The 23,366-nt window shown below is 53.5% G+C and overlaps 1 protein-coding gene across 3 annotated transcripts; it reads right to left on the bottom strand.

Annotated features, from left to right (window-relative positions):
- Window positions 1-5,469: 5,469 nt before the first annotated feature.
- Window positions 5,470-21,048, bottom strand: ZSCAN18 (zinc finger and SCAN domain containing 18). 3 transcript variants are annotated; one of them, XM_017850622.1, is made up of 8 exons: window positions 17,893-18,239; window positions 11,288-11,811; window positions 10,438-10,587; window positions 9,060-9,148; window positions 8,647-8,749; window positions 7,919-8,011; window positions 6,947-7,126; window positions 5,470-6,860 (listed from the first exon to the last, which is right to left on the bottom strand). In XM_017850622.1, exons 2-8 carry the CDS (start codon window positions 11,688-11,690, stop codon window positions 6,307-6,309), a joined length of 1,572 nt encoding a protein of 523 aa, XP_017706111.1. In that variant the 5' UTR covers window positions 11,691-11,811; window positions 17,893-18,239; the 3' UTR covers window positions 5,470-6,306. The 3 variants fall into 3 exon arrangements, with proteins under 3 accessions (XP_017706111.1, XP_017706109.1, XP_017706110.1); XM_017850620.1 differs by lacking the exon at window positions 17,893-18,239 and adding an exon at window positions 20,871-21,048 and having other exon boundaries at window positions 5,470-7,126; XM_017850621.1 differs by lacking the exon at window positions 17,893-18,239 and adding an exon at window positions 20,812-20,977 and having other exon boundaries at window positions 5,470-7,126.
- Window positions 21,049-23,366: the final 2,318 nt, after the last annotated feature.

Raw genomic sequence — 23,366 nt, 5'->3', positions numbered from 1 at the left:
CATTTAAAAAAAAAGGATAAGATGAATACCAGCCAGAGATGATAACAACTTGAGGATTATTGTGTTTGGTGAATGGGGTGAGAGACATCACATTAAAACCATGGCATCAGGGCAAACCTCTATGAAAAGACAGGCAGAGCCATAGCTGGAGAGACCTCTGCAGTCCCAGTGGCCTTGGTGAGGAGCTGGGGAGCTTAGATTTCCCATGTCCCAGAAGCCACCCTCTCACTGAGCAGATTTCCCTGGCAGTTGCCCCCATTGCATGTGATTGGTCCCTCAGGAGCCCGTCTCTCAGGAGCTACCTGGTCAGCCGGAGGCTGGGCTTTGGAAAGCTGTTCATTTCATTGAGACATCTGGGAACCTTTCCACAAATTCAGGTTCTTTCGGGTTGAGGGAAGGCTGGCCTGCACTATGTTTTGAGGCTCTGGCTTTGTGGATTTGCCATGAAAGTAAGCTGAAACTCTAGTTCCCTCACTTTTCAGGGCTCCCTTCAAGAACAAGCACCTAATTTTATCTTTGTAATTTTGAATTATTCTTCTGAAGAGGGACCCTGCAGATGTGTGAGCCTCAGGCCCAACAAATCTGGATTGACCCCTGGTTCCAGCAACCCTTGTCTTGGAGACTTCTGTATGGACACTGGGAAGACAGAACCCAGCACTGCCAAGGGTGGTGGATCTCCCATTTTGATGTGAGTGAAAACCACCTGAAGGTGGAGGGTGTGAAACCTGGGAGCTTGCTTGGGTTGGTAATCTGTACGCCAAGGCACTGGGTGATTCTGAAACAGACCTGGAAGCCTCAAGTGAGAATTGTGCCCAAACTTCCTGAAGCGGTTCCTTTGCGAAGCCCATAGTTCCCAAGTGTGGCCCCATCCCAGGAGCCTCTCAGGTTGAAGGAACAGCTATTAATAAATCACTGACTTTTCACTGGGCTCAGGGTAGGCAGAATGGAGTATCTGCCTTTCTTTGCATCAAAAGCACAGCACCCTGTCCTGTTCTGCATCTGCCTGAAGGAAGTCCACAGGGTATTCCCAAGACCCATCAAACACCTCACTCATTTCTTCATGGCACCCAAGAGACATGCTTACAATGAGAATGTGCGCGGACTATATACATACCAAACACATTATACTCACATCTCATACCCTGAAAAATGACTGGGAGACATAAATACACTGAGATGTCAAAAGGAATAGTCTGTTGCCTAGGCTGGAGTGCAGTGGCACGATCTCGGCTCAGTGCAACCTCTACCTCTGGGTTCAAGCAATTCTTGTGCCTCAGCCTCTTGAGTAGCTGGGACTACAGGCACACACCACCATGCCTGGGTAATTTTTTTGTATTTATACTAGAGTCAGGGTTTCACCGTGGTGGCCAAGCTGGTCTTGAACTCCTGACCTCAGATGATCCTCCCAGCTGGGCCTGTCAAAGTGCTGGGATTACAGGCGTGAGCCACAGCGCCCGGCCACATCTGTGTGTTTTTAACTTTTACATAATTGGGATAATTCTTTTCAAAAGGTGAAAATGAACTTTATTATAAAAGCCCATGGCCGGGCACACTGGCTCACACCTGTAATCCTAGCACTTTGGGAGGCCGAGGCAGGCAGATCACTTGAGGCCAGGGGTTTGAGACCAGTCTGGCCAACATGGTGAAACCCCATCTCTACTAAAAATACAAAAATTAGCCGGACACGGTGGCAGGGGCCTGTAATACCAGCTATTCAGGACACCATGGTGAAAGAATTGCTTGAACCCAGGAGGCAGAGGTTCCAGTAAGCTAACATTGCACCACTGTACTCCAGCCTGGGTGACAGAACAAGGTTCTTTTTTTTTTTTTTTTGAGACGGAGTCTTGCTCTGTCGCCCAGGCTGGAGTGCAGTGGCCAGATCTCAGCTCACTGCAAGCTCCACCCCCCGGGTTTGTGCCATTCTCCTGCCTCAGCCTCCTGAGTAGCTGGGACTACAAGCCCGGCTAATTTTTTGTTGTTGTTGTTGTATTTTTAGTAGAGACGGTTTCACCGTGTTAACCAGGTTGGTCTCGATCTTCTGACCTTGTGATCCACCCGCCTCGGCCTCCCAAAGTGCTGAGATTATAGGCGTGAGCCACCGCACCCAGCCAATTTTTTGTATTTTTAGTAGAGACAGGGTTTTGCCATATTGGCCAGACTGGTCTCGAACTCCTGACCTCAGGTAATCTACCTGCCTCGGTCTCCCAAAGTTCTGGTATAGGTGTGAGCCACTGCGCCTGGTCCTCCCTCTCCTTTTTTGAGAGTGTCTTGCTCTGTCACCCAGGTTGGAGTGCATGGTGTATCATAGCTCATTGCAGCTTTGACCTCCAGGGCTCATGCCATCCTCCCACCTCAGCCCCCCACACAGCTGAGACTACAGACACATACCACTACACCCACCTCATTTTTAAGTTTGTAGAGATGAGGTCTAGCTGTGTTGCCCAGGCTGGCTCCTGGGTTCAAGGGATCCTCCCACCTCAGCCTCCTAAAGTGCTGGGGTTGTAAGTGTGAGTCACCTCGCCCAGCCTCTTGCTTTTCTTATAAGGACACTAGTCCTATTGGATGCAGGCCCCACTCCAGTGACCTCATTTAGCCTATTTACCTCCCTAAAGGCCTTGTCTCCACATACCAGATTGTGGGCTAAGGCTTCAACATACGACATTTAGTGGGGGACACAATTCAGCTCGTACCAGAGGGTGTTTAAGCATTTTCCCATTGAAATGTATTCCCACCTTTCCAGGTTTCCATCTCTCATTTGCTTTTTCTACTTATTGAGAACACAGCTACCTTCCAACACCCTGTATAAACCCACCCTGAACTCTACCCCTCTTCACTGCCAGCCTGCCTGGGGCTTTCCCTTGCCCCCCAGAGAGTCTGTGTCCTTTTGCACACATCCCATCCCTGCCAACTCCACTGGACAGACCTGAGCCACCCTCTCCTGCCTCACCCCACCTGTCTTTCTTGCTGGTCCATGTTGCTGCGCTTTTGTATGGGAGCTGAGACCCACTGCCCCAAATGCCTGAACCAGCCCAGTTGCCCCTGAGGTTAACAAGTGGAAATATCTAGCTTAATAAAACATCCATTTGTGCTCCTTACATCCTGGGCAGGGTGGTAGTGGTAGGGGAACAGCAAACAAATCCCAAAATCTCAATCGGTTTGCTTTTGGTAGTGGTTTGGGAAAAGAAATTCTGAAACTATATTAGAGTTATTTTAAGATTCATTGAGGCCGGGCACGGTGGCTCAAGCCTGTAACCCCAGCACTTTGGGAGGCCAAGACGGGCGGATCACGAGGTCAGGAGATCGAGACCATCTTGGCTAACACGGTGAAACCCCGTCTCTACTAAAAAAATACAAAAAACTAGCCGGGTGAGGTGGTGGGCACCTGTAGTCCCAGCTACTCAGGATGCTGAGGCAGGAGAATGGCCTGAACCCGGGAGGCGGAGCTTGCAGTGAGCTGAGATCCGGCCACTGCACTCCAACCTGGGCGACAGAGCGAGACTCCGTCTCAAAAAAAAAAAGAAAAAAAAGGATTCATCGAATTAGTAAAATGCTGAATTTTGGGGTGTCAGCGTTCTTAGTGTTAAAGAAGACACATACAAATATGGGCTGGAGGGAGTCACAGATTGAGTTGGAGGTCTTACTGGATACGTATGTGCATGTGCACAGACACACCTTTGTGTGGGACCTATGTGCAGTCATATATTTCATAGCTCAGCAGGAGACACCTCAACTGGCTCCCTATCTTGGTCTCTAATGCCATTACCCACTAAAAGGAACCAGTTCTTCGAAGACATGGCCAATTTCAGGGCTGAGGAAGGGTAGAAAGGAGATGGGCTTAGAACATCCTACTACACCAAAAAGCAAATAAGCACTTAAAAAAAAAAAAGTGGGGGGGCATGTCACGAGGATACAGGAGTCAACTGAAGGGAGTCTCACTGGCCTCATCTAGGGCAACTTGAGCACCAAAATAAGATCAGCAGCTAGTTATAAAACACTGAATAAACAGAAATCCTCGAGTCCATTCCAATAATAAAGACAAATTCTTGGGGAGAAGAAGAGTGCTGGCTGGCAGTAGGATGCTGAGGGCCAGCTGGTCAGCATGGAGGGAGGGCTGGTGTTGGAAAATCACCACCCTGGTAATGATGGATTCAGGCAAGAATGAGAAATGAAAGCCAAATTTAGGGGGAAGTTTTGATGAGGAGCAGGATATTTGCCTTATCTTTAATCTTTTTGTGACAACTGAAGATCATTGATATTTACGTGATCTTAAAGTCTCTTCCCACCGATTCTTATTCATTAAAAGGAGAAAAAGTTAACTATATTCTTTTTTTGAGACAGGGTCTTGCTCTGTCACCCAGGCTGGAGTGCAGTGGGTCGATCTCAGTTCACTGCAACCTCGACCTCCTAGGTTCAAGCCATCCTCCCACCTCAGCCTCCCAAGTAGCTGGGACTGCAGGTATGCACAACTACGCCCAGCTTCAGCCTTCCAAGTGCTGAGATTACAGGTGTAAGCCTCTGCATTTGGCCCCAGTTAGCTATACAGTGGGAAAATTGCACTCTAACCAGGTGAGCAAAGAGAACATCACTGACAGGAGGAATGTGGACACCGTACACCCTGGATGGGGTGGTGGAAGGCGCACACAAGCAGGCCATAGGTAAGCAGGGTCGAATGTTAATAGGTGGGTCTGGGTGAGGGTGTGTGAATGATCTGTGCACTATTTTAATTCTTGTGCCTTTTAAAAATATGTTTGTAATTATTTCCAAATAAAAAACTTAAAAAAAAAAAGGCATAGACATCTGGCTGTGCACTAAATGAGACAAGAGATGGGAAACTGAAGATAGAGGGTGGGGCCCTATAATAACAAATGACAATCACCCACAGCCTGAGAGCTGAGTGGGACACATCTCAGGGGATGCTCCCTGTGGCAGTGCAAGAAGGTTAATTCACAGGTTCGGCTGAGAAATGAGAGGCTACATTTTAGCCTTTTCTTTTGTTTTATGAGATGGATTCTCGCTCTGTCCCCCAGGCAGGAGTGCAGTGGTGCGATCTTGGCTCACTGCAACCTCTGCCTCCCTGCCTCAGCCTCCTGAGTAGCTGGGATTACAGGTGCCTGCCACCATGCCCAGCTCATTTTTTGTATTTTTAGTAGAGACGGGGTTTCACCATTTGGCCAGGCTGGTCTCAAACTTCTGACCTCATGATCCACCTGCCTCGGCCTCCCAAAGTGCTGGGATTACAGGTGTGAGCCACCACGCTCAGCCCATGAATAAATATTATGTTAAGCCTCTGTGATTTGGGGGTCATTACAACAGACTGCCTGCTCAAACACAGTGACAGAAAAAGAGGCACCAGTTTCTGTATCTACAGGGAGCAGTTAAGTTTATGAGCAGGGAGCAATTAAGTTTATGCGCAGGCAATGGGAATAATGCTGTAATCTGAGAATAAATACAATCAATCAAAAGATCACCTTATGTAGCCCAAGGAGTTTACTCTCCTTTGCTCAGACAGACAGATCTTTATTGGCATTTTCAACTTATTTTGATCACAACTTCCCAGCAAGAACTACGTCTCTTACATTGCAACCAGTTCTCACATTTAGATGTATGGGTGAAAAGTTTCACAAAACAGTATTTGCCTTTACTACATGATGCATTCTTTATTCCGATTCATTGCTGTGTAATGCTGGTGGCCACTTGCTAATTGATTTCCCATTTTAACTAATGGGCTGGGACCCACGGTCTGAAAACCCTGCCTTATGCTGCAAGCATTTCTGTGATCTCTGAGAGCTACTCCATACAGGTAAAGAAAGACACGTGAGGTAAACTAGGAAACAGCTTCTGCTTTTGCAGATTAGAAGTGAAGTTGACGTCACGGAAGTACGAAAAGGCTAAACAGTTGACAAAATTTCCACTTGAGCAACCCTGGGGAGCGCAAACAGGAGGAATCGGGGCAAGGGTGACTTGAAGAAAGCACTGGCAGATCACGCACTTTAAGGCAACTCTACACTGCACAATCAAATAACCTAGCGTGGGGCGGCACTAAATGGCTGCAGGAAAGCCGAGTCTTCTTCCACATCCGGCGGCTCCCCTCGGATGCGAGCGCTGGCCCAGGGTGTGTTTACAGAGGTGAGGGCTTCCCGTGGACCCTTCTCGTTGGGAGCGCTTAGCCTCAGGGGCGGATTCGGGGCACAGGCAGATGACGTCCACAGACACCACAGGAAGCCGCCACCCAGGGGCGTGGAAGGGCCCGATGCCTCGTCTGGGATTCACGGCCGGCAGGGCGGCCCCTCCCGACAGCACAGCGGCTCACCTCTGCGCCTCTGGGGGTGCGGGGAGAGCCTCGCCCTCCCCGCTCTCCGGGGGCCCGCCCGCCCTAGCCCCTGCCTGGGCTTCGCGGGTGGACGGTTGGGGACCCCGGGCGCCCCCCAGCGCGTAGCTTTTCTCCTTCTCGTGGGTCTTCTGGTGCTCGGCTAGGGCCAGGCTGAAGTGGAAGGTCTTCCAGCAGCCTTGACAGGCGTAGCGCTTCCGGCCGCCATGGCTGCTGTGGTGCTCCATGAGGTGCGAGAGCCACGCGAAGGCCTCCCCGCACTCCCCGCAGGCGTAGGGCTTCCCGCGGGACAAGCCCGGCTCGTCAGCCCCAGGGCCCTGCCCAGCCGCGAGCCCTGTGCTGTGGCCAGCGCCGGAGACGCCCTCGAGGCTCTGCCCGTTGCCGGAGACGCCCTCGAGGCTCTGCCCATCGCCATCCTCAGGGTGCGGCCTCTTGGTTCCCAGCCTCGCCGCGCCCCTGTCCGGGGCAGGCTGCTGGATGACGGACTGCCTCTGCGATTCGGAGGAAGAGCCGGACTCCGCGTCCTGGGGTCCTGGGGTCCTGGGGTCCTGGGGTCCTGCGGGTCCTGGGGTTCTTGCGGATCCTGGGGGTCCTGCGGGTCCTGCGGGTCCTGGGGGCCCTGCGGGTCCTGCGGGTCCGGGGCCTTCCCAGGCTGCTCTACCTCCTCCTCAGTGGTGCCCGACGGGGGATCGGCAAGGGCGTCCCCTGGGGGCACCTCCGTTGGCAGCTCAGGCAGCACCCGCGCAGGGGCGGCCTCCTCGCAGGCGCACCCAGCGGTCTCCTGCTGCCTCCCGCCTTCTGGAACAAGGTCAGAGCCCTAGAGTGAGCGCCCCGCCCAGGGCCAGGGAGCGGAGGACCCAGCCGAGCCTCAGTTGCCGGAACAGGACACAGGGCTCCGGGCTCTGGATCCCCGCGGGGCTCACAGCTGTTTGGAAGCAGCGCTGTCCCTCCCAGGCTGCCCTGCAGCACGTGCCCCACGCCTGCTGCTGCAGATGTGGGACCTGGAGGCCTCCAACAATGGAGGCCACCAACAGGACAGGAAGGACAGCCCCACTGAGCCAGGGCTCTGGAAACCGCGCCTTTGGAGGTCTCCACCCGTCCACTAGCTTGGCCACGAGATGCACGATGCAAGCAGAGCCTGCTCAGAGCGCACCCTCCTGGAGGGAGGGGCCCAGCTGCCAGCGAAGAGAGCGGTGTCAATAGCTATGGCCAAGTCCCCCAGCGACAAGCTCCCTGGTGACAGGCACCCGGGGCCCTCCACCCCAAGTCCACCTCTACGTGTTCTCGTTGGTGTGCTGACACAGAACCTCCAATGCGGCAGAACGGCCACCCCCTGGGACCCATACACAGATCCTGGCAACTAACACCACTGCCGTTTCCACTGACCAAGTCTTGGAGTGATCTGTCATGCAGCAAGAGACCATGGATGTAACTGGATTTCTGCCCCACTCTGACATGGTGGTGGGAAAATGGTGAAGCAGTCAATGCTGAGGTCTTTGCTGGGGCTGATGGCATTGGGAGGGGACCCCTCAGCCTCTGAAGAAAAAGCAAACCCCACCCGGTCCTAACACCAATTCAACCCAACCTCACCTGGGACACCGCTTCCTTGTGGATCTCTTTCCACCAACCGGAGTTCCTCAGTGTCCAGCCTGGAGGCAGCGTCAGGCTGAGAAAGCTGATACCCTGAGTGGGGATAAAAAAGAAATGAAAGAGGCATCAACACAGAATAGCTGATGGGCGTCGTGTGTTGTGGACCAGCCAGGGCAGGCTGCAGCCCACCTCCTCTTCTCTGCACTGGGACCCCCACCAAGGCCACCTCCCTGTCAGGCCCCTGGACAGTGGAGCAAAGAAGGAAAGGCTGGAAGGGCGACAGGGCAGGCAGAGGCAGAACTCAGGGAAAGCAAAGTTAAAGACATTAAGACAAAAAAATGCTCAGGAGTCTGAGTGGGGGGACCTCCCTAAAAGGAGGGTTTCTGGGGCAAGAATGTCTACAAAAGAGGAGACCCTTGACCAGGCCATGCAGGTGAGGCCCCATCTCTGGGCAAGGAGGGTGGCAATGTCGGCGCCTTGGGGCCAGGAGGCCTTTCCAAATTCCGAGGCTTCAGTTCTACAGGCAGGGCCTGGGCAGAACTCAGATGTTTAGATCAGAAAGGGTGGGGGCTTCGGCAAATACATTCAAGCTCAAACACGTGCAAGTTCAAATCCATGTAAGACATTACAGTGTCCCAGCCAAAGCCCCTGGGGTCACAGTTTCCTGCACCAACCCCTGCGAGAGGGGTTGGGGAGTGAGGTGTGAGCCCGAGGCAGGTGAGTCTCACCCCACAGGAGCAGCTTCCGGTAGCTCTTCAGGTTCTCCTCGGCAGGGTCCAGGTGGCCCCACTCCTCCAGGTGCTGAGGCTCCTCTGGAAAGGACTTCAGCTTCTGAAATAGCCGTACAGCCATGGCTGAGACCTTCCACCTGCCCTAGAGAAGGGAGAACCCGCCACAGCCCCACAGCCACAGGAGCCGGCTAGGAGTCAGCCCCGGTCAGGGGCTCCAACCCAGGTGCACTGCAGGAGGCAGCCCCCTTCGCACCACAAAGATTCCGCCCTCATGCTCCCACCAGGTTGGGTTCTAGGCCTCCGCGCTGTGGACATTGGGGCCACAGCCCTCTGCTGAGCACTGGTGATGGGGAGGGGAATGCCTCTAAGCTGAGGCCAGGCCCCTCACCCTGGGACTCATGCCCACCCACCTGCTCGGTGTTGGCAGGGCTGGCCTCTTCGGTCCTTGCTTCTCTGACCCTCCTCTGTTCCAGAAACAGGGAGTCTGGAGAAAGCCAGGCTGGGGAGAGGGGGAGGCAGAGCTGAGGTAACGAGCTCCCTGTGGCTAGGTTCCCCCAAGGGTCAAGGAGTCCCCACTGACTCCCACACAGGCCCCAGTGTGCTTATATGACAGCAGCACCCAAGGCTCAATGGACACCACATCTGTCCCTGATTTACAAAGCAGGGCGGTGGCCACAGGGCTTGGGTGGCCCCAGGGATGCCCATTCAAGTCCAGTAGATTCGTGGAAATCTTTTTTTTTTTTTTTTTTTTTGGTTTGTTTGTTTTTTAAAGACAGGGTCTTGCTCTGTCACCCAGGCTGGAGTGCAGTGGCACGATCTTGGCTCACTGCACCCTCCACCTCCTGGACTCAAGTGATCCTCGCACCTCAGCCTCCCCAGTAGGTGGGACTACAAGTGCACACCCAGCTAATTTTGGTATTTTTTGTAGAGATGGGGTCTCCCTATGTTGCCCAGGCTGGTCTCGAATGCCTGGGCTCAAGTGATCTGCCTGCCTTGGCCTCCCAAAGTGCTGTGATTACAGGCATGAGGCGCCGTGCCTGGCCTTCGTGCAAATCCTAAAAAGCAACACCACATAGTGCTGGGCTGCATCCAGGCCAGTGGGCGCCTCCCATGCTGGTGATGAACAGCCACAAAACCTCTGGAAAACCACATGGAAGTTTCTATTTTATGTGAAATGTCGAACTCACACACCATTTGCCCAGCGGTCCTGAGGAGCCCACCCACAGTGCCCAGAGCCTCACATATGGGGCACACAAGTCAGGAGGTGTCATGGCAGCTTCACTCCAAGGGGCAGAGAGTCCACCTCTAGGATGGAGATGGGCTAAGCACGTGATGCTGGGCAACTAAAGAACCAGACCCAACCACAGCCTGGAGGACCCACCCCATCTGAACAGCAAGCACTCAGACACAGCACACCATACACAGGGAGCCTGACCCCAGGCCCTGAATGTGCATGTGTGATGTGCAGGGAGACATGAGGGACGTGCATCAGGACACTCGAGACCCTTTATTTTCAGAGGGTGCATGGTGGGGGGTTGGGAGACTCTTTTCTTTATGTATTGATGCTTTTTCACTATTTGTGGCAAGTATGGATTATCTGCATAATCTCTGAAGACTAATTTAATAAACAATGTCTAACATTCAGAGGAACTATAGGAGGAAGTCCCAAGGATAGCGTGGACCATGGGGCCCCTGACTCCCTGGCTGCCCTCCTGCCCTCTCCCAACCACAGGCCTCTGCCCACCACCTAAGGCCCAGCAGAGGCTGCCAGGCTGACTGGGCACTCACGTGTCTCAGAAGGTGCTGGGATCTCCCCAGCTCCGGGGGCCTGGCTGGCGCTCTCGAGTTCGCCTGGTAGCAGCAGAGGGTCCATGTGCCTCTCGTACACTCCATCGCTAAGAATTGAGGATGAGCCCGCAGGGGAGCCCAGCAGCATCCCTGTCAACAGTGGAGGGACCTGTGACCCCAAGAGGTCAGGACACGCGCCAACAACAATCACACAGTTAAACCACAGGGACCTGAAGGCTCCAGGGCCCCATCACGACCCATCCTGCACCCTCATCCTTGGACCAGGAGACCTCTGGCCTGCAAAGCACCCAGAATATTTACTGTTAAGAGGCTGGGCTGGGTGCAGTGGCTCACAACTGTAATCCCAGCACTTTGGGAGGCCGAGGTGGGCAGATCACAAGGTCAGGAGATCGATACCATCCTGGCCAACATGGTGAAACCCCATCTTTACTAAAAATACAAACATTAGCTGGGCGTCATGGTGGGCACCTGTAATCCCAGCTACTTGAGAGGCTGAGGCAGGAGAATTGCTTGAACCCAGGAGGTAGAGGTTGCAGTGAGCTGAGATTGCGCCACTGAACTCCAGCCTGGTGACAGAGCGAAGACTCTGCCTCAAAAAAACAAAAAAGAGGCTGGTCCCTTTCCCTCATTCTTCTAGCTTCCTTACATCCAGAAGGCAGATGTGAAGGCAGGAGCCCAAGCAACTGTCCTGGCCCCTGAGGACCAAGGAGCTGCTTCACCAGCGTGGGAAACTTAATTATCTCAGGCAAGCCATGGCTTGGCTTTTAGGGCCTTCCAGGACCCCTTCCCCATCTCCTCTGAGCCATGCTTCTCCTCTGGGGCAGCCCACCTGGCTCTTCCAGGACATCAGCGAGGCCCTCCACCAGGGAGGCTGCCTTCTTGCAGCTCTCAGGGTACTGTGCCACCACCCAGGGCCGGACCTTATCAGGCAGGATGCCCAGGAACTGCTCCAGCACCAGCAGCTCCAGCATCTGCTCCTTGGAGCGCGCCTCAGGCATCAGCCACTGGCGGCACAGCTCATGCAGGCGGGCCAGAGTCTGGTGGGGCCCGGCAGCCTCCTGGTAGACAAATTCTCGGAAACGCAGGCGGGAGAACTCCAGGTCAGCAGGGGTCCTCTCAGGGATGGTCTCGGGTTCTTCCTGCTGGACTCCGGCTGCTGACCCTGGCGTGGGCAGATCCAGGGGGGTTGGGGAGCTCCTGGGGGAGGCAAACGCCTTCTCCAAAGGCAGCATCTTTCCAAAACGGCACTGGAAAATGTGACTGTGTCTAATCGGGGACAAAGTGGCTCCAAAGCAGAGGTGCCAGGGATGACTAGATGGCCAGGGGACTCAGATGGTGCCAGAACCCACAGACCTGCAGAGGACACGGACAAGACAATGGCCTTGCATAAGGCCAGGGCACAGCCACCCCAGCTGCCAGAGAACAAAGACACCATACCCAGAGTTCATGCAGACTTCCAAGAAACCTGCTTGTTAGGCATCCGAACCTCAGTGTTGTACTTGTGTAGATAAAAAGTAGCATCTAAGTGGAGGGTAACTCATTCTGTGCTTTACCAGATATTTTTTTTTCTTTGAGACTGAGTCTCCCTCTGTCACCCAAGCTGGAGTGCAGTGGCGCAATCTCAGCTCAATGCAACCTCCACCTCCCAGGTTCAAGCGATTCTCCTGCTTCAGTCTCCCCAGTAGCTGGAATTACAAGCATGCACTACCACATCCAGCTACTTTTTGTATTTTTAGTAGAGATGGGGTGTCACCATGTTGGCCAGGCTGGTCTCAAACTCCTGACCTCAAATGATCCACCTGCCTCAGCCTCCCAAGGTGCTGGGATTACAGGTGTGAGCCACTGCACCCAGCCTCATTACCACAATTTTAAAAAAATCAGTCATGAATAGGATGAAAATGAAAAATTACTTGACAATCTCTATGTAAACCTACATGTAAAAACCTTGAAATAGGCCTGGCGCGGTGGCTCACGCCCATAATCCCAGCACTTTGGAAGGCCGAGACAGGTGGACAACCTGAGGTCGGGAGTTCAAGACCAGCCTGACCAACATGGAAAAACCCCATCTGTACTAAAAATATAAAATTAGTTGGGCGTGGTGGCGCATGCCTCTAATCCCAGGTACTTGGGAGGCTGAGGTAGGAGAATTGCTTGAACCCGTGAGGTGGAGGTTGCAGTGAGCCGAGATCGTGCCATTCCACTCCAGCCTGGGCAACAAGAGCGAAGCTCCATCTCAAAAAAAAACAAAAAACAAAAAACCCTTAAAATATTAGTAAACCCATCGTAACCATGCATGCTTTATGCTTCATTCTAGATTTGTGTTTATACCAGAAATGCAAGGTCTGTTTACATTTAAAAGATATATTATGTGGGCCAGGTGCGGTGGCTCACGCCTGTAATCCCAGCACTTTGGGAGGCCGAGGCAGGTGGATCACTTGAGGTCAGGAGTTTGAGACCAGCCTGACCAACCTGGCGAAACCCCATCTCTACTAAAAATACAAAAATGAGCTGGGCGTGGTGGTAGGCGCCTGTATTCCCAGCTACTTGGGAGGCTGAGGCAGGAGGACTGCTTGAACCCTGAGGCAGAGGTTGCATTGAGCAGAGATTGTGCCACTGCACTCCAGCCTGGGCGACGGTGAGACTCTGTCCCCTCCCCCCCCCCAAAAAAAGATATATTAGGGGGATGTCAATTTCTAATAACATGAAGGAGCTGTGTGAAGACTGTTCGTGCAGTTAAAACCACCACAAATCTGAAATGAAATTATTTAGAAAAAAGCGTAGGGAGTGGGGGGTCCCCTCTGGAGGCCACTGAACAACCCCCGTTTCTGGAAATGGTGCAGAATGTAGGCCTCTACCAAAGCATCCACAGAACCAGGCAGGAGGGGCAGGAAGTACCCAGGAGCAGTGACAACGGGGGGTGGGGGGTGGGGGAGACCACAATGACTGGGAGAGTTCAGGTCCTGCCAATCCGTGCCCCAACCTCAGTTGAATCCCCGCACACAGGGCGGCCCCATCATTCAAGTGGAGCCGGTATTCAGGATGAGCTCCCTTGATTTTAACTGTGCACCAACAATGAGCTCACTAAACAGAACCCAGCGGGTCAGAGCTGCCCAGGCCTCCCGTCGGCCTCAGGCTCTCATGTCACTGGCTACGGACACACAAGGGTGTGAACTGCAGCTGTCCAGCTTCTCCCAGGACCCGCCTGGGTCTGAAGGTCCACAGAGCCAGCTGGGAGGGGACTTCCCACAGCTGCAGGAAGCCTAGTTTTACAGGGAAAACCAGAGTCAACCGCACCAGGCCAGGTGCTGTGAGCCCTCAGGTTGTCAGGTTCTGCTCCAACAGGATATGGGGCGCAAAGACCTCGCTGCTGTGGGGTGGGGCAGGGTGTGTGATTCCACAGAAATGAAACACCTAGAAGAGGCAAATCTATAGAGACAAAATGTAGACCAGCTGTTGCCAGGGGCTGCGATTTGGGGGAATGAGGAGGGACTGCTAATGGGTACAGGATTTCTTCTTTGGGTGGTGAAAATGCTCAATGGTGAGTACTGTATATTAAAAACCAATGAACTGTCCACTTTAAATAGGTAAACTTCATGGTATATAAATTAATAAGCTGTTTAAAAAACAAAACAAAACAAAGAAACAGGGCTGGGCACAGTGGCTCATGCCTGTAATCCCGGCACTTTGGGAGGCCGAGGCAGGCAGATCACCTGAGGTCAGGAGTTCAAGACCAGCCTAGTCAACATGGTAAAACTCCCTCTCTACTAAAAATAAAAAAAAAAATTAGCCAGGTGTGGTGGTGGGCACCTGTAATTCCAGCTACTCAGGAGGCCTGAGGCAGGAGGATCTCTTGAACCTGGGAGCTGGAGGCTGTAGTGAGCTGAGATCGTGTCACTGCACTCCAGCCTGGGTGACAGAGCAAGACTGTCAAAAAAAAAAAAAAAAAAGAAAGAGAAAAAACCAGAAGTTTGCAGAGAATCAACTGTCAACCTCTCTCTCTGTGGCTAGCAGAGTTTAAAGGGAACTGCAGAACTCTAAGTGCTGTTGGAAGACATTTTACACAAGCTTCCACTTAAGCAAAACAGACCCATGTCATGCCATCACCACCACCACGATACCTCTACCTTTTCTGTTGCCCAGGCTGGAGCGCAGTGGCACGATCTCGGTTCACTGCAAGCTCCACCTCCCGGGTTCATGACATTCTCCTGCCTCAACCTCCCGAGTAGCTAGGACTACAGGCACCCACCACCACGCCCGGACCCCCCCGCCCTTTTTTTTTTTGTATTTTTTAGTAGAGACAGGGTTTCACCGTGTTAGCCAGGATGGTCTCGATCTCCTGACCTCATGATCCACCCGTCTTGGCCTCCCAAAGTGCTGGGATTACAGGCATGAGCCACCACGCCCGGCTCCCCATGCTTTTTTTTTTTTTTAAACACAGGGTGGAGTGCAGTGGTATGATCATAGCTTACTGCAGCCTCAACCTCCTGAGCTCAAGTGATCCTCCCACCGCAGCCTCCCGAGTAGCTTGGACTAAAGGTGTACATTACCCACACCTGGCTGATTTTTAATTTTTTTTTTTTTTTGGAGAGACAGGGATCTCACTATGTTGCTCAGGCTGGTGTGTAACTTCTGGACTCAAGGGATATGCCTGCCTGGGCCTCCCAAAGCGATGGGATTACAGACGTGAGTCACCGCACCCAGCCCCACCCTTTTGTTACTTCATAGGCCTGAGCTCTCGGCTGGCCCCTTTGGGAGACCTTTCCTCTGCACTCCTTGCACGCCCCCACCCGACACCTGCTCACTGCTCACTGCCTCCGCCTTTTACCTCCCTACTGACCGCCTCCCAGACTGGAATGGTACCCAGGAGACTAAGGGTTCTTCACAGGCAGGTCCCTAGGCCTGGGCAGAGCTGGCTCAGTGCGTGCGGACTGCACAAACAGTGCAGTTCTGCTGAGGGGTACGCAGCCTGTGCCTCATTTGTTTTTGGCCGTTGTGGACCCTCATGTCCATCTCTGTGGGGTCCTTTCTGATCTATTTAAAGGAAATATGGAGAAGCAGGATAGCTAGGGCACGGGGGACAACCTCACGACCGTCACCTACTTACGGCAGCCCCCGCCAGGGTGCCCTCTCCTCACACACTCCACCCCCTGCCAGAGGACCCTCAGACCCGAGCACCTGCTCTGTGACTGAGCGCTTTCTCATGATTTAATCTCTGAAGGTGGGTAAACTGCCCACTTTCCCGTGACTTTTTCTTTACAGCTCTATGAACTAGTTAACGAGTTCCCTGTCTGGCTCCATCTTGCCACTGTCCCCATCTGTGGCTTGTCTTTTCACTCCATGCTGTCTTTTGGTCACAGGTAATGCTCTAATGTTTCTTACATCTAATGCGATCTCTTTTATTTTTGGAGACAGAGTCTCGCCCTGTCGCCCAGGGTGGAGCGCTGCGGCAATGTCAGCTCATCGCAACTTCCACCTCCTGGGTTCAAGCAATTCTCCTCCCTCAGCCTCCTGAGTCACGGGGGTTATAGGCATTCGCCAACACATCCAGCTAATTTTTGTATTTTTAGTACAGATGGGGTTTCACCATGTTGGCCAGGTTGGTCTCTAACTGCTGACCTCAAGTGATCCACCCGCCTCGGCCTCCCAAAGTGCCAGGATTACAGGCATGAGCCACTGCACCCAGCCTTCAACCATTTTTTAAATTGGACTTCTGAGTTCAGAAACCCACTTAAAAACGGTTTCTTTCCCTTGGGACTAGAAATACATCCTCTCTTTTGGGAGGCTGAGGCAGGCAGATCACGAGGTCAGGAGATCGAGACCATCCTGGCTAACACAGTGAAATCCTGTCTCTACTACAAATACAAAAAAATAAATAAATTAGCCAGGCATAGTGGCAGGCGCCTGTAGTCCCAGCTACTCAGGAAGCTGAGGCAGGAGAATGGCGTGAACCCAGGAGGTGGAGCTTGCAGTGAGCCGAGACTGCGCCACTGCACTCCAGCCTGGGCGACAGAGCGAGACACCATCCCCCCCGCCAAAAAGAAAAGAAATACATCCTCTTATTCATCTTCCAAGAACAGAGAGTAGCAGATATAAAGGGCCAGTCAGTCTCAGTTTCAACTACTCAACTCTCCCTTGTGGCAAGTAAGGAGCCAGAGCCCTGTGTGTACCCACAGGTTTGGCATGTTCTTACACACCCTCATTTACAAAAACAGGTGGCCAGGCATGGTGGCTCACACCTGTAATTCCAGTACTTTGGGAGGCCAAGGGGGGTGGACAGCTTGAGCCCAGGAGCTTGAGAACAGCCTGGGCAACATGCCAACACCTCGTTTCTACAACAAACAGAAAAATTAGCTGGGCACGGTGCTGCATGCCTGTAGTCCCGGCTACTCTGGAGACTGAGGTTGGAGGATTACCTGAACTCAGGAGGTGAAGGCTGCAGTGAGCTGTGATCACAACACTGCACTGCAGCCTGGGTGACAGAGTGAGACCCTGTTGCAAAAAAAAAAAAAAAAAAATAGCCAGGCATGGTGGCTCACACCTGTGGTCCCAGCTGTGTGGGAGGCTAAGGAGGGAGGACCCCTTAATCCCAGGAGTTGGAGGCTGCAGTGAGCCACAGTTTGTGCCACTGTATTCCAGCATGAGCAACACAGCAAGACCCTGTCTCTAATAAATACAAAGAAAACAGGTCACTGCTAGCCTGCAGGTGGGTATGCTAACCCCTGTTCTGGAGCCTCTCCTGATGGGAAGCGTGATGCCAGCTCTAACCCCCTGGCAATGGAGGCACAGAGCTCTACTTGGTGCATGGACAGAGGTGTGGTCCTGAGGGCATGTAATTTTGGCTTTCTTAGCACGCCAGAGGCACGTTCACCTTGCAGAGAACCTGTCTCCACAAAACAAATTGTGAGCTCCATAATGTGTGTGCACAGAACCTTCCCTCATCAGAACCTCACAATCCCAGAGGGGTAGGAACCAGAAGCAGCCCCAAGGTGCAGGTGGGGAAACAGAGGCATGAGGCAGGCAAGCACTAAGGCTGGAACCCCACCTGCAAAGTGATGCTGCCACTTGTCATTCCCCCACCAGGCCCATAAGCCCACCCTTTAAGAGGCTTCCTGCCAGCCCTCCCCTCTAGCCCTCATGGCCTCCACAGTGGGCAGGTCCCAGCCAGCTCCCCCCAGCCCCTCTCCTCCTGCTCCAGCTTCCCAGCTCTGAGCATGGTGGAGGCATCGGGGTCTAGGTAGAATGAGCAAGGGTCCTCGGCCATTGGCAGGGGTGGGATGAGGTGGGGAGGATGGGACATCCTCTGGCTGGGTCACTGGCCAAGACAGTGGGGGACACATCAGCCGCTGGGGACAGGCACGGGAGCTCCTCTCCTCTGTGCCCTTCCCCTGTGAGCCTCTCTGGGAAGCCACCTCTGCCTCCCCTCCCTCCATTCACCTGCAAAGCAGAGGCTTCCATGGAACCAGGGGTCTCCTAAAATGCCCAACTGCAAGGAAGCTGCTGCGTCCTGTGAAAACAGCCTCTCCATGTTCATCTCCCTTCCTACTGGGACCCTGATGCCCACAGCCAGGAGGATGAGGCCATCTGAGGAGCCTCCAGAAATCTCTGGCCTTGTGTCTTCTTGCCTCCTTCAGCACCATCCCTGGTCACACTGTCAGAAGGACTCTTCTCTTAGAGATCTCACCGGGGCAGGTGCGGCAGCGAACATCTATAATCCCACAGCCTGGGGAGTGTTAGGCAGGAGGATTGCTTGAGCCCAGGGGTTGGAGGCTGTAGTGATATATGATTGGCTACTGCACTCCAGCCTGGGGGAGAGAATGAGCCTGTGTCTCAAAAACAAACAAAAAAGAGATACCACTGGGACCCTTTCCTGCCACAGCCTGCTTGAATGAGGCCACACCTTTCTGGAGTCTGGCTTGGTCACTGGGCAAACCTCCATCCCCCAAATCTTGGGACCGTCCAGGATTTGCCTCAGATACGATTTTCCTGGAGCCCAGCCCCCCAGTCTCAGCAAATGAAGCAGTCTGCACAAGTTTTTTTTTTTTTTTGTCTCGCTCTGTCACCCTGGCTGGAGTGCAGTGGTGCAATCTCGGCTCACTGCAAGCTCCGCCTCTGGGTTCACACCATTCTCCTGCCTCAGCCTCCTGAGTAAGTGGGACCACAGGCGCCCACCACCACGGCCGGCTAATTTTTTTGTATTTTTAGTAGAGACGGGGTTTCACTGTGTTAGCCAGGATGGCCTCTATCTCCTGACCTCGTGATCCGCCTGCCTCGGCCTCCCAAAGTGCTGGGATGACAGGCGCGAACCACCGCGCCCGGCCAGTCTGCACAAGTCTTGAGCCAGTCCTGTAGGCTTTGCCGCACCCAGAGGCCTGGAATACAGAAGCTGAGGCAGAGGGAGCCACGGTGGGTGAGGGGTGGCTGAGCTGAGGGGCCCCAAGCCTGGTGGGTCTCCAGAGTCCTGTGGCAAATCCCCTTCATCCCAGGCTGAGCAGAGCTCAAGCCTGGTCTGGCCCTCCGTGGGCCCAGCCCTGGCCACCTGAGGAATATTTGTCACAGCTCTCCATCCCACCCCACTCATCGGCAGGGTCTAGCAAACCACCCCACAGCCACGGGCCTGAGGATCAGCCAGGGAAGCTCAATGCATGGGGCATGGTTCTCGATGGGTCGCCGGATATTCGCAGGGTCTGCCCTGGCTTCATCCACAGATCACTCACTCATTATAAAAGGGGGTAAAGGGCCGGGCGCGGTGGCTCAAGCCTGTAATCCCAGCACTTTGGGAGGCCGAGACGGGCGGATCACGAGGTCAGGAGATCGAGACCATCCTGGCTAACACGGTGAAACCCCGTCTCTACTAAAATACAAAAAAACTAGCCGGGCGAAGTGGCAGGCGCCTGTAGTCCCAGCTACTCGGGAGGCTGAGGCAGGAGAATGGCGTAAACCTGGGAGGCGGAGCTTGCAGTGAGCTGAGATCCGGCCACTGCACTCCAGCCCCGGGGACAGAGTGAGACCTTGCCTAAAAAAAAAAAAAAAAAAAGGGGTAAAGGTGCTTTCAAAAGAACGAAAAAACATGGAGTGAGGGTCGTCGTTCACATCTCAGCTGCCTTTTGTGGTCCCTGATCCACTCACCAGGACACACAGAACCAGAGAGAGGTCCTGCGCAACTGGCCTAGGCTCCCCAAAAGCCCAAGGCCAGAAATACCCAGGAAGTCACAGATTCAAGCATCATGCAGAGAAAACAGCAACTCGATTCGACATGTGGCCCTGCTGTGACTCCAGGGCAGGAAACCATCTGCAGGACACGATGGGATGGAAGAGGTGACATGGAACCGAGGAGGTGACATGGAACCAAGTGACTGTGCCACTCAGCCTCCCCCAGGAGTCAGCAAGGACACAGGTGCATATATGCGAAAGTGGAAGGAGGGCAGACAAAAATGAGGGAAGAGGGGAGGGAAGGAAGCAAGGAGAGAGGAGAAAGGAGAGGAAGGAGCAGGAGCAGGGAAAGCCGGACAGTATGGAAGCGGGTGGGGGGACTGGGAAAAGGAAGGAGGAACCGGGGAGGGTGAGAGAAAGGAGATGGGGAAGGAGTGATGGGAGGGTGAGTCAGGCCCCCACCCCAACTCCCCCAGTCAGGCCTGAAGCCAGTAACTCCACTCTTGCCTCTTCCACGAGAGGGGTCTCCGAGGTGGGCGCAGGCACCTAACTCAAACAGAACCCACCCCCAGGTCACCGAGGAGAGGCAAGATCTCCCAAGGGTGGGGGCAAGAGAGACAATGCCCATCCTAGGCTCCCCTTTGGTCCCCGCGCCCTCCACCCCTTCCCTGCTCCAGCCCCTGGGGCCACAGCCTGCCCAGCTTCCCCCAACCAGGGACACCCTCACACCCTCAGCCCCCACTTCCTCCCCTCTTCCCTTCAGGAGCCTCCCCTCCCTCCTCTTCCCCACTCAGAAGCCTCCCAGTCCCCTTTTCTCCCCCCTCAGGAGACTCTCCCTCCCCGCTTTCTTCCCCTCAGCAGCTTCCCCCTCCCCGCTTTCTCCCTCATCAGGAGCCTCCCCTTCCCCCATCTCTTCCCCAACAGGAGCCGCCCCTTCCTGGTCTCCCACCCACAGGGTCCCCTAAGCGCCTCCCCTCCCAGAGCCTACACTGGGTGGGGGTTGCACTAGTTCCCTACCCGCCTGCAGGGCCCCTCACCGATCCTGATCTCAGCCCCATTCCCGAGGGGACCTGGCCCCTGCCCCGCACTCCACGCGAGGGCTGCCAGACCCTCGGCCTGCTGGATGCACAGCGGGGGCTCGCACCCCAACCCCGGGAACACCCTGGCCCCTTCCGCCAACGCTGCCCCCAGAGGCGTCCTCACCGTCTGCCCCGTCGGGGTCGCTCCCTGACCCCCGCGCTGCGGCCCCGGGACCTACCCACCTGCTGCGCAGCTGCCCCAGGCCGGTCCCAGCCGCCCGGAGCCCCAGTGCGCGATGGCGGCCGGCAAACTGCGCCTGCGCACTGGGCCTCACCGCGGACTACGATTCCCACAATGCCGCAAGACCGTGAGGCGAAGGGGGGCGAGCAAGGGAGCCGTGACAGGGCTCACGGCCAATCAAACGCGAGCGTGGTCTCCTGGCGTCCCGCCCACTCCGGCGCCTGCGTCATCTTGGGCACCATGGCAACGAGGTAAACAAGCGGGTAAATAATAGCCCCCTGACAACCAGAGACCCGAGAAACAAAGACGGTGAGAAACAGAGAAACAGAGACAAAAAGACTTGCAGACCGGGAGGGAGAGAAGCATGAAGACCCACAGACGCTCGGGGGCAGACCAAGACGCCCTGGGGTCCCAGAAACAGAGATGTACAGAGACGTACACGGAAAAGGACAGACCAGCTCAGGCTCAAAAAAAGAGAGACCCAGAGAAGAGGAGCACTCGAGGCTTAGACAGATCTGGACAGAGATACGGAGACAGGGACTGGCAGACCCAGTACTGGGGAGACAAGAGGTGGAGACCCAGAGGCACTGATGCGCTAAAATGGGTTCTGCAGTTTCAGGGAGTGGATAGAACTCAAAGATTACCCATCCCAGGGCTTCAGGAGCTGCTGAAATGAGGGAAACGTGAGCGGCAGCCGGGGTGAGGGCTTTGGCAAAGTCCTATATAAATTTAGCCACCCTGGAAGGCAGGACAGGGCCAGGAGCTGCTTCCCGTTTCAGTTTTCCACATAGGGGCGCTTATGAAGATGCCATTTTGGTCGTTTTTGTGTGAACTGATTTTTAAAATGTATATCTGAACAGTTTATATATTTTATTTTAAATTTATATACACCGCACATTTTGGTATTCAGTTCTATGAATTTTAACTCATATCCACCAACAAACTCGGGACAAAGAATAGCTCCACTGCCCCAAAATCCTCCTGCTGCCTCCTGGTAGTCACTCTCTCCCCACCCACAACCCCAGGAAACAGCCAATCTAAGTAGTCCACTGCTACATTTTTGCCTTCACAGTGTCATATAAGTGGGATCACACAGTATGTGGCCTCTTCAGATTGGCTTTTTCACTGAACGTAATTCCTCTGAGATGCACTGAAGCAGTATGTATCAACAGTTCATTCCATTTTATTGATAAGTAGTATTCTATGGTATACAGCAGTTTAAACATTCTCCCACTGAAGATTTTAGGATCGTTTTCAGTATTTTGCTATTAAAAATAATGCTGTTATGAACATTCGCGTACAGATTTTTCTGTGAACGTAGGTTTTCACTTTTCTGAGATAAAAGCCCAAGAGTGCAATTGCTAGGTCACAAAGTGAACACGTGCTTATGAGCGTTGGAAGAAGCTGCCATACTCTCGTCCAGAGTAGCTGGACCATTTTACACTCCCACCCGCAATGAATGTGCAAATCCACTTCACATTTTTATCAGCATTTGTGTTTTGCTATTTTTTATTTTGGCCATTCTGATAGGGTCATTGTGGTTTCAATTTGCATTTCCTTTAATTGCTAACAAGGTTGAGCACACTCTCATGATTTTTTTGGCATTTGTATACCCTCTTCATTAAAGTATCTGTTCATATCTTTTGCCTGTTTTCTAATTTTTTAAAAAAAATTGTTCAGTTTTGAAAGCTTTTGTTTTTGAGACAAGGTCTCACTCTGTCATTGAGGCTAGAGTGCAGTGGTGCCATCATGGATCACTGCAGCCTTGACGTTCCAGGCTCAAGTGATCCTCACCTCAGCCTGCTAAGTAGCTGGAACTACAGGTGCGCGCTACCATGCCCAGGTAATTTTTTTTTTTTTAAGAGATAGGGTCTCATTATATTGCTAAGGCTGGTCTCAGACTCCTGGGCTCAAGCAAGCCTCCCACCTTGGCCTTCCAAAGTGCTGGGATTACAGGCATGAGCCCCCATGGCCAGTCTTCCCGATTTATTTTAATGGATATAACTCAAGAACTGCCAAATGGAAGAGATGCATAGGTAGGGTCTGGGCGGGGGCACTGAAGGTGCAGTGCGTCCATGCGCCCTCTGGGTGAGCCAGCCTCCCAGCACTCGGATGTGTTCACCAACCCAGCTCTCTCCATCATGGGGCAGAGGGTCCACACCTTCTTTAAGGTGACTATCCCCATTCTGAAGATACCTATGGGTCCCGCTGGAGTCACCTCATTAGCATAAACTCAGGTGTGGTTGAAAGGGGCTCCTTATGAATTGCAAACCCTATTCCTATTACTCACAAAATTCCAAAATTAGTCAGGCATGGTTGCGGGAGCCTGTAATTCCAGCTACTCAGGAGGCTGAGGCAGGAGAATGGCGTGAACCCGGGAGGCGGAGCTTGCAGTGAGCCGAGATCCGGCCACTGCACTCCAGTCGGGGCGACAGAGCGAGACTCCGCCTCAAAAAAAATAAAATAAAATAAAATAAAAAAAAAAAAAGATTGCCAGG

This window comes from Rhinopithecus bieti, unplaced genomic scaffold, assembly GCF_001698545.2.
Source record: "Rhinopithecus bieti isolate Rb0 unplaced genomic scaffold, ASM169854v2 scaffold_32008, whole genome shotgun sequence".
NCBI lineage: Eukaryota > Metazoa > Chordata > Mammalia > Primates > Cercopithecidae > Rhinopithecus > Rhinopithecus bieti.
The sequence above is the reverse complement of the archived record's forward strand: the minus strand, read 5'-3'. Positions and strand labels throughout refer to the sequence as shown.

Coding starts and splice junctions, on each gene's coding strand:
- ZSCAN18 (XM_017850622.1), bottom strand. CDS start 11,690: ATGCTGCCTTTGGAGAAGGCGTTTGCCTCCCCCAGGAGCTCCCCAACC. Junction 8,012..8,646: donor CCGGAAGCTGCTCCTGTGGG/GTGAGACTCACC, acceptor ATCCCCACTCAG/GGTATCAGCTTTCTCAGCCT. Junction 7,127..7,918: donor ACAAGGAAGCGGTGTCCCAG/GTGAGGTTGGGT, acceptor ACCTTGTTCCAG/AAGGCGGGAGGCAGCAGGAG.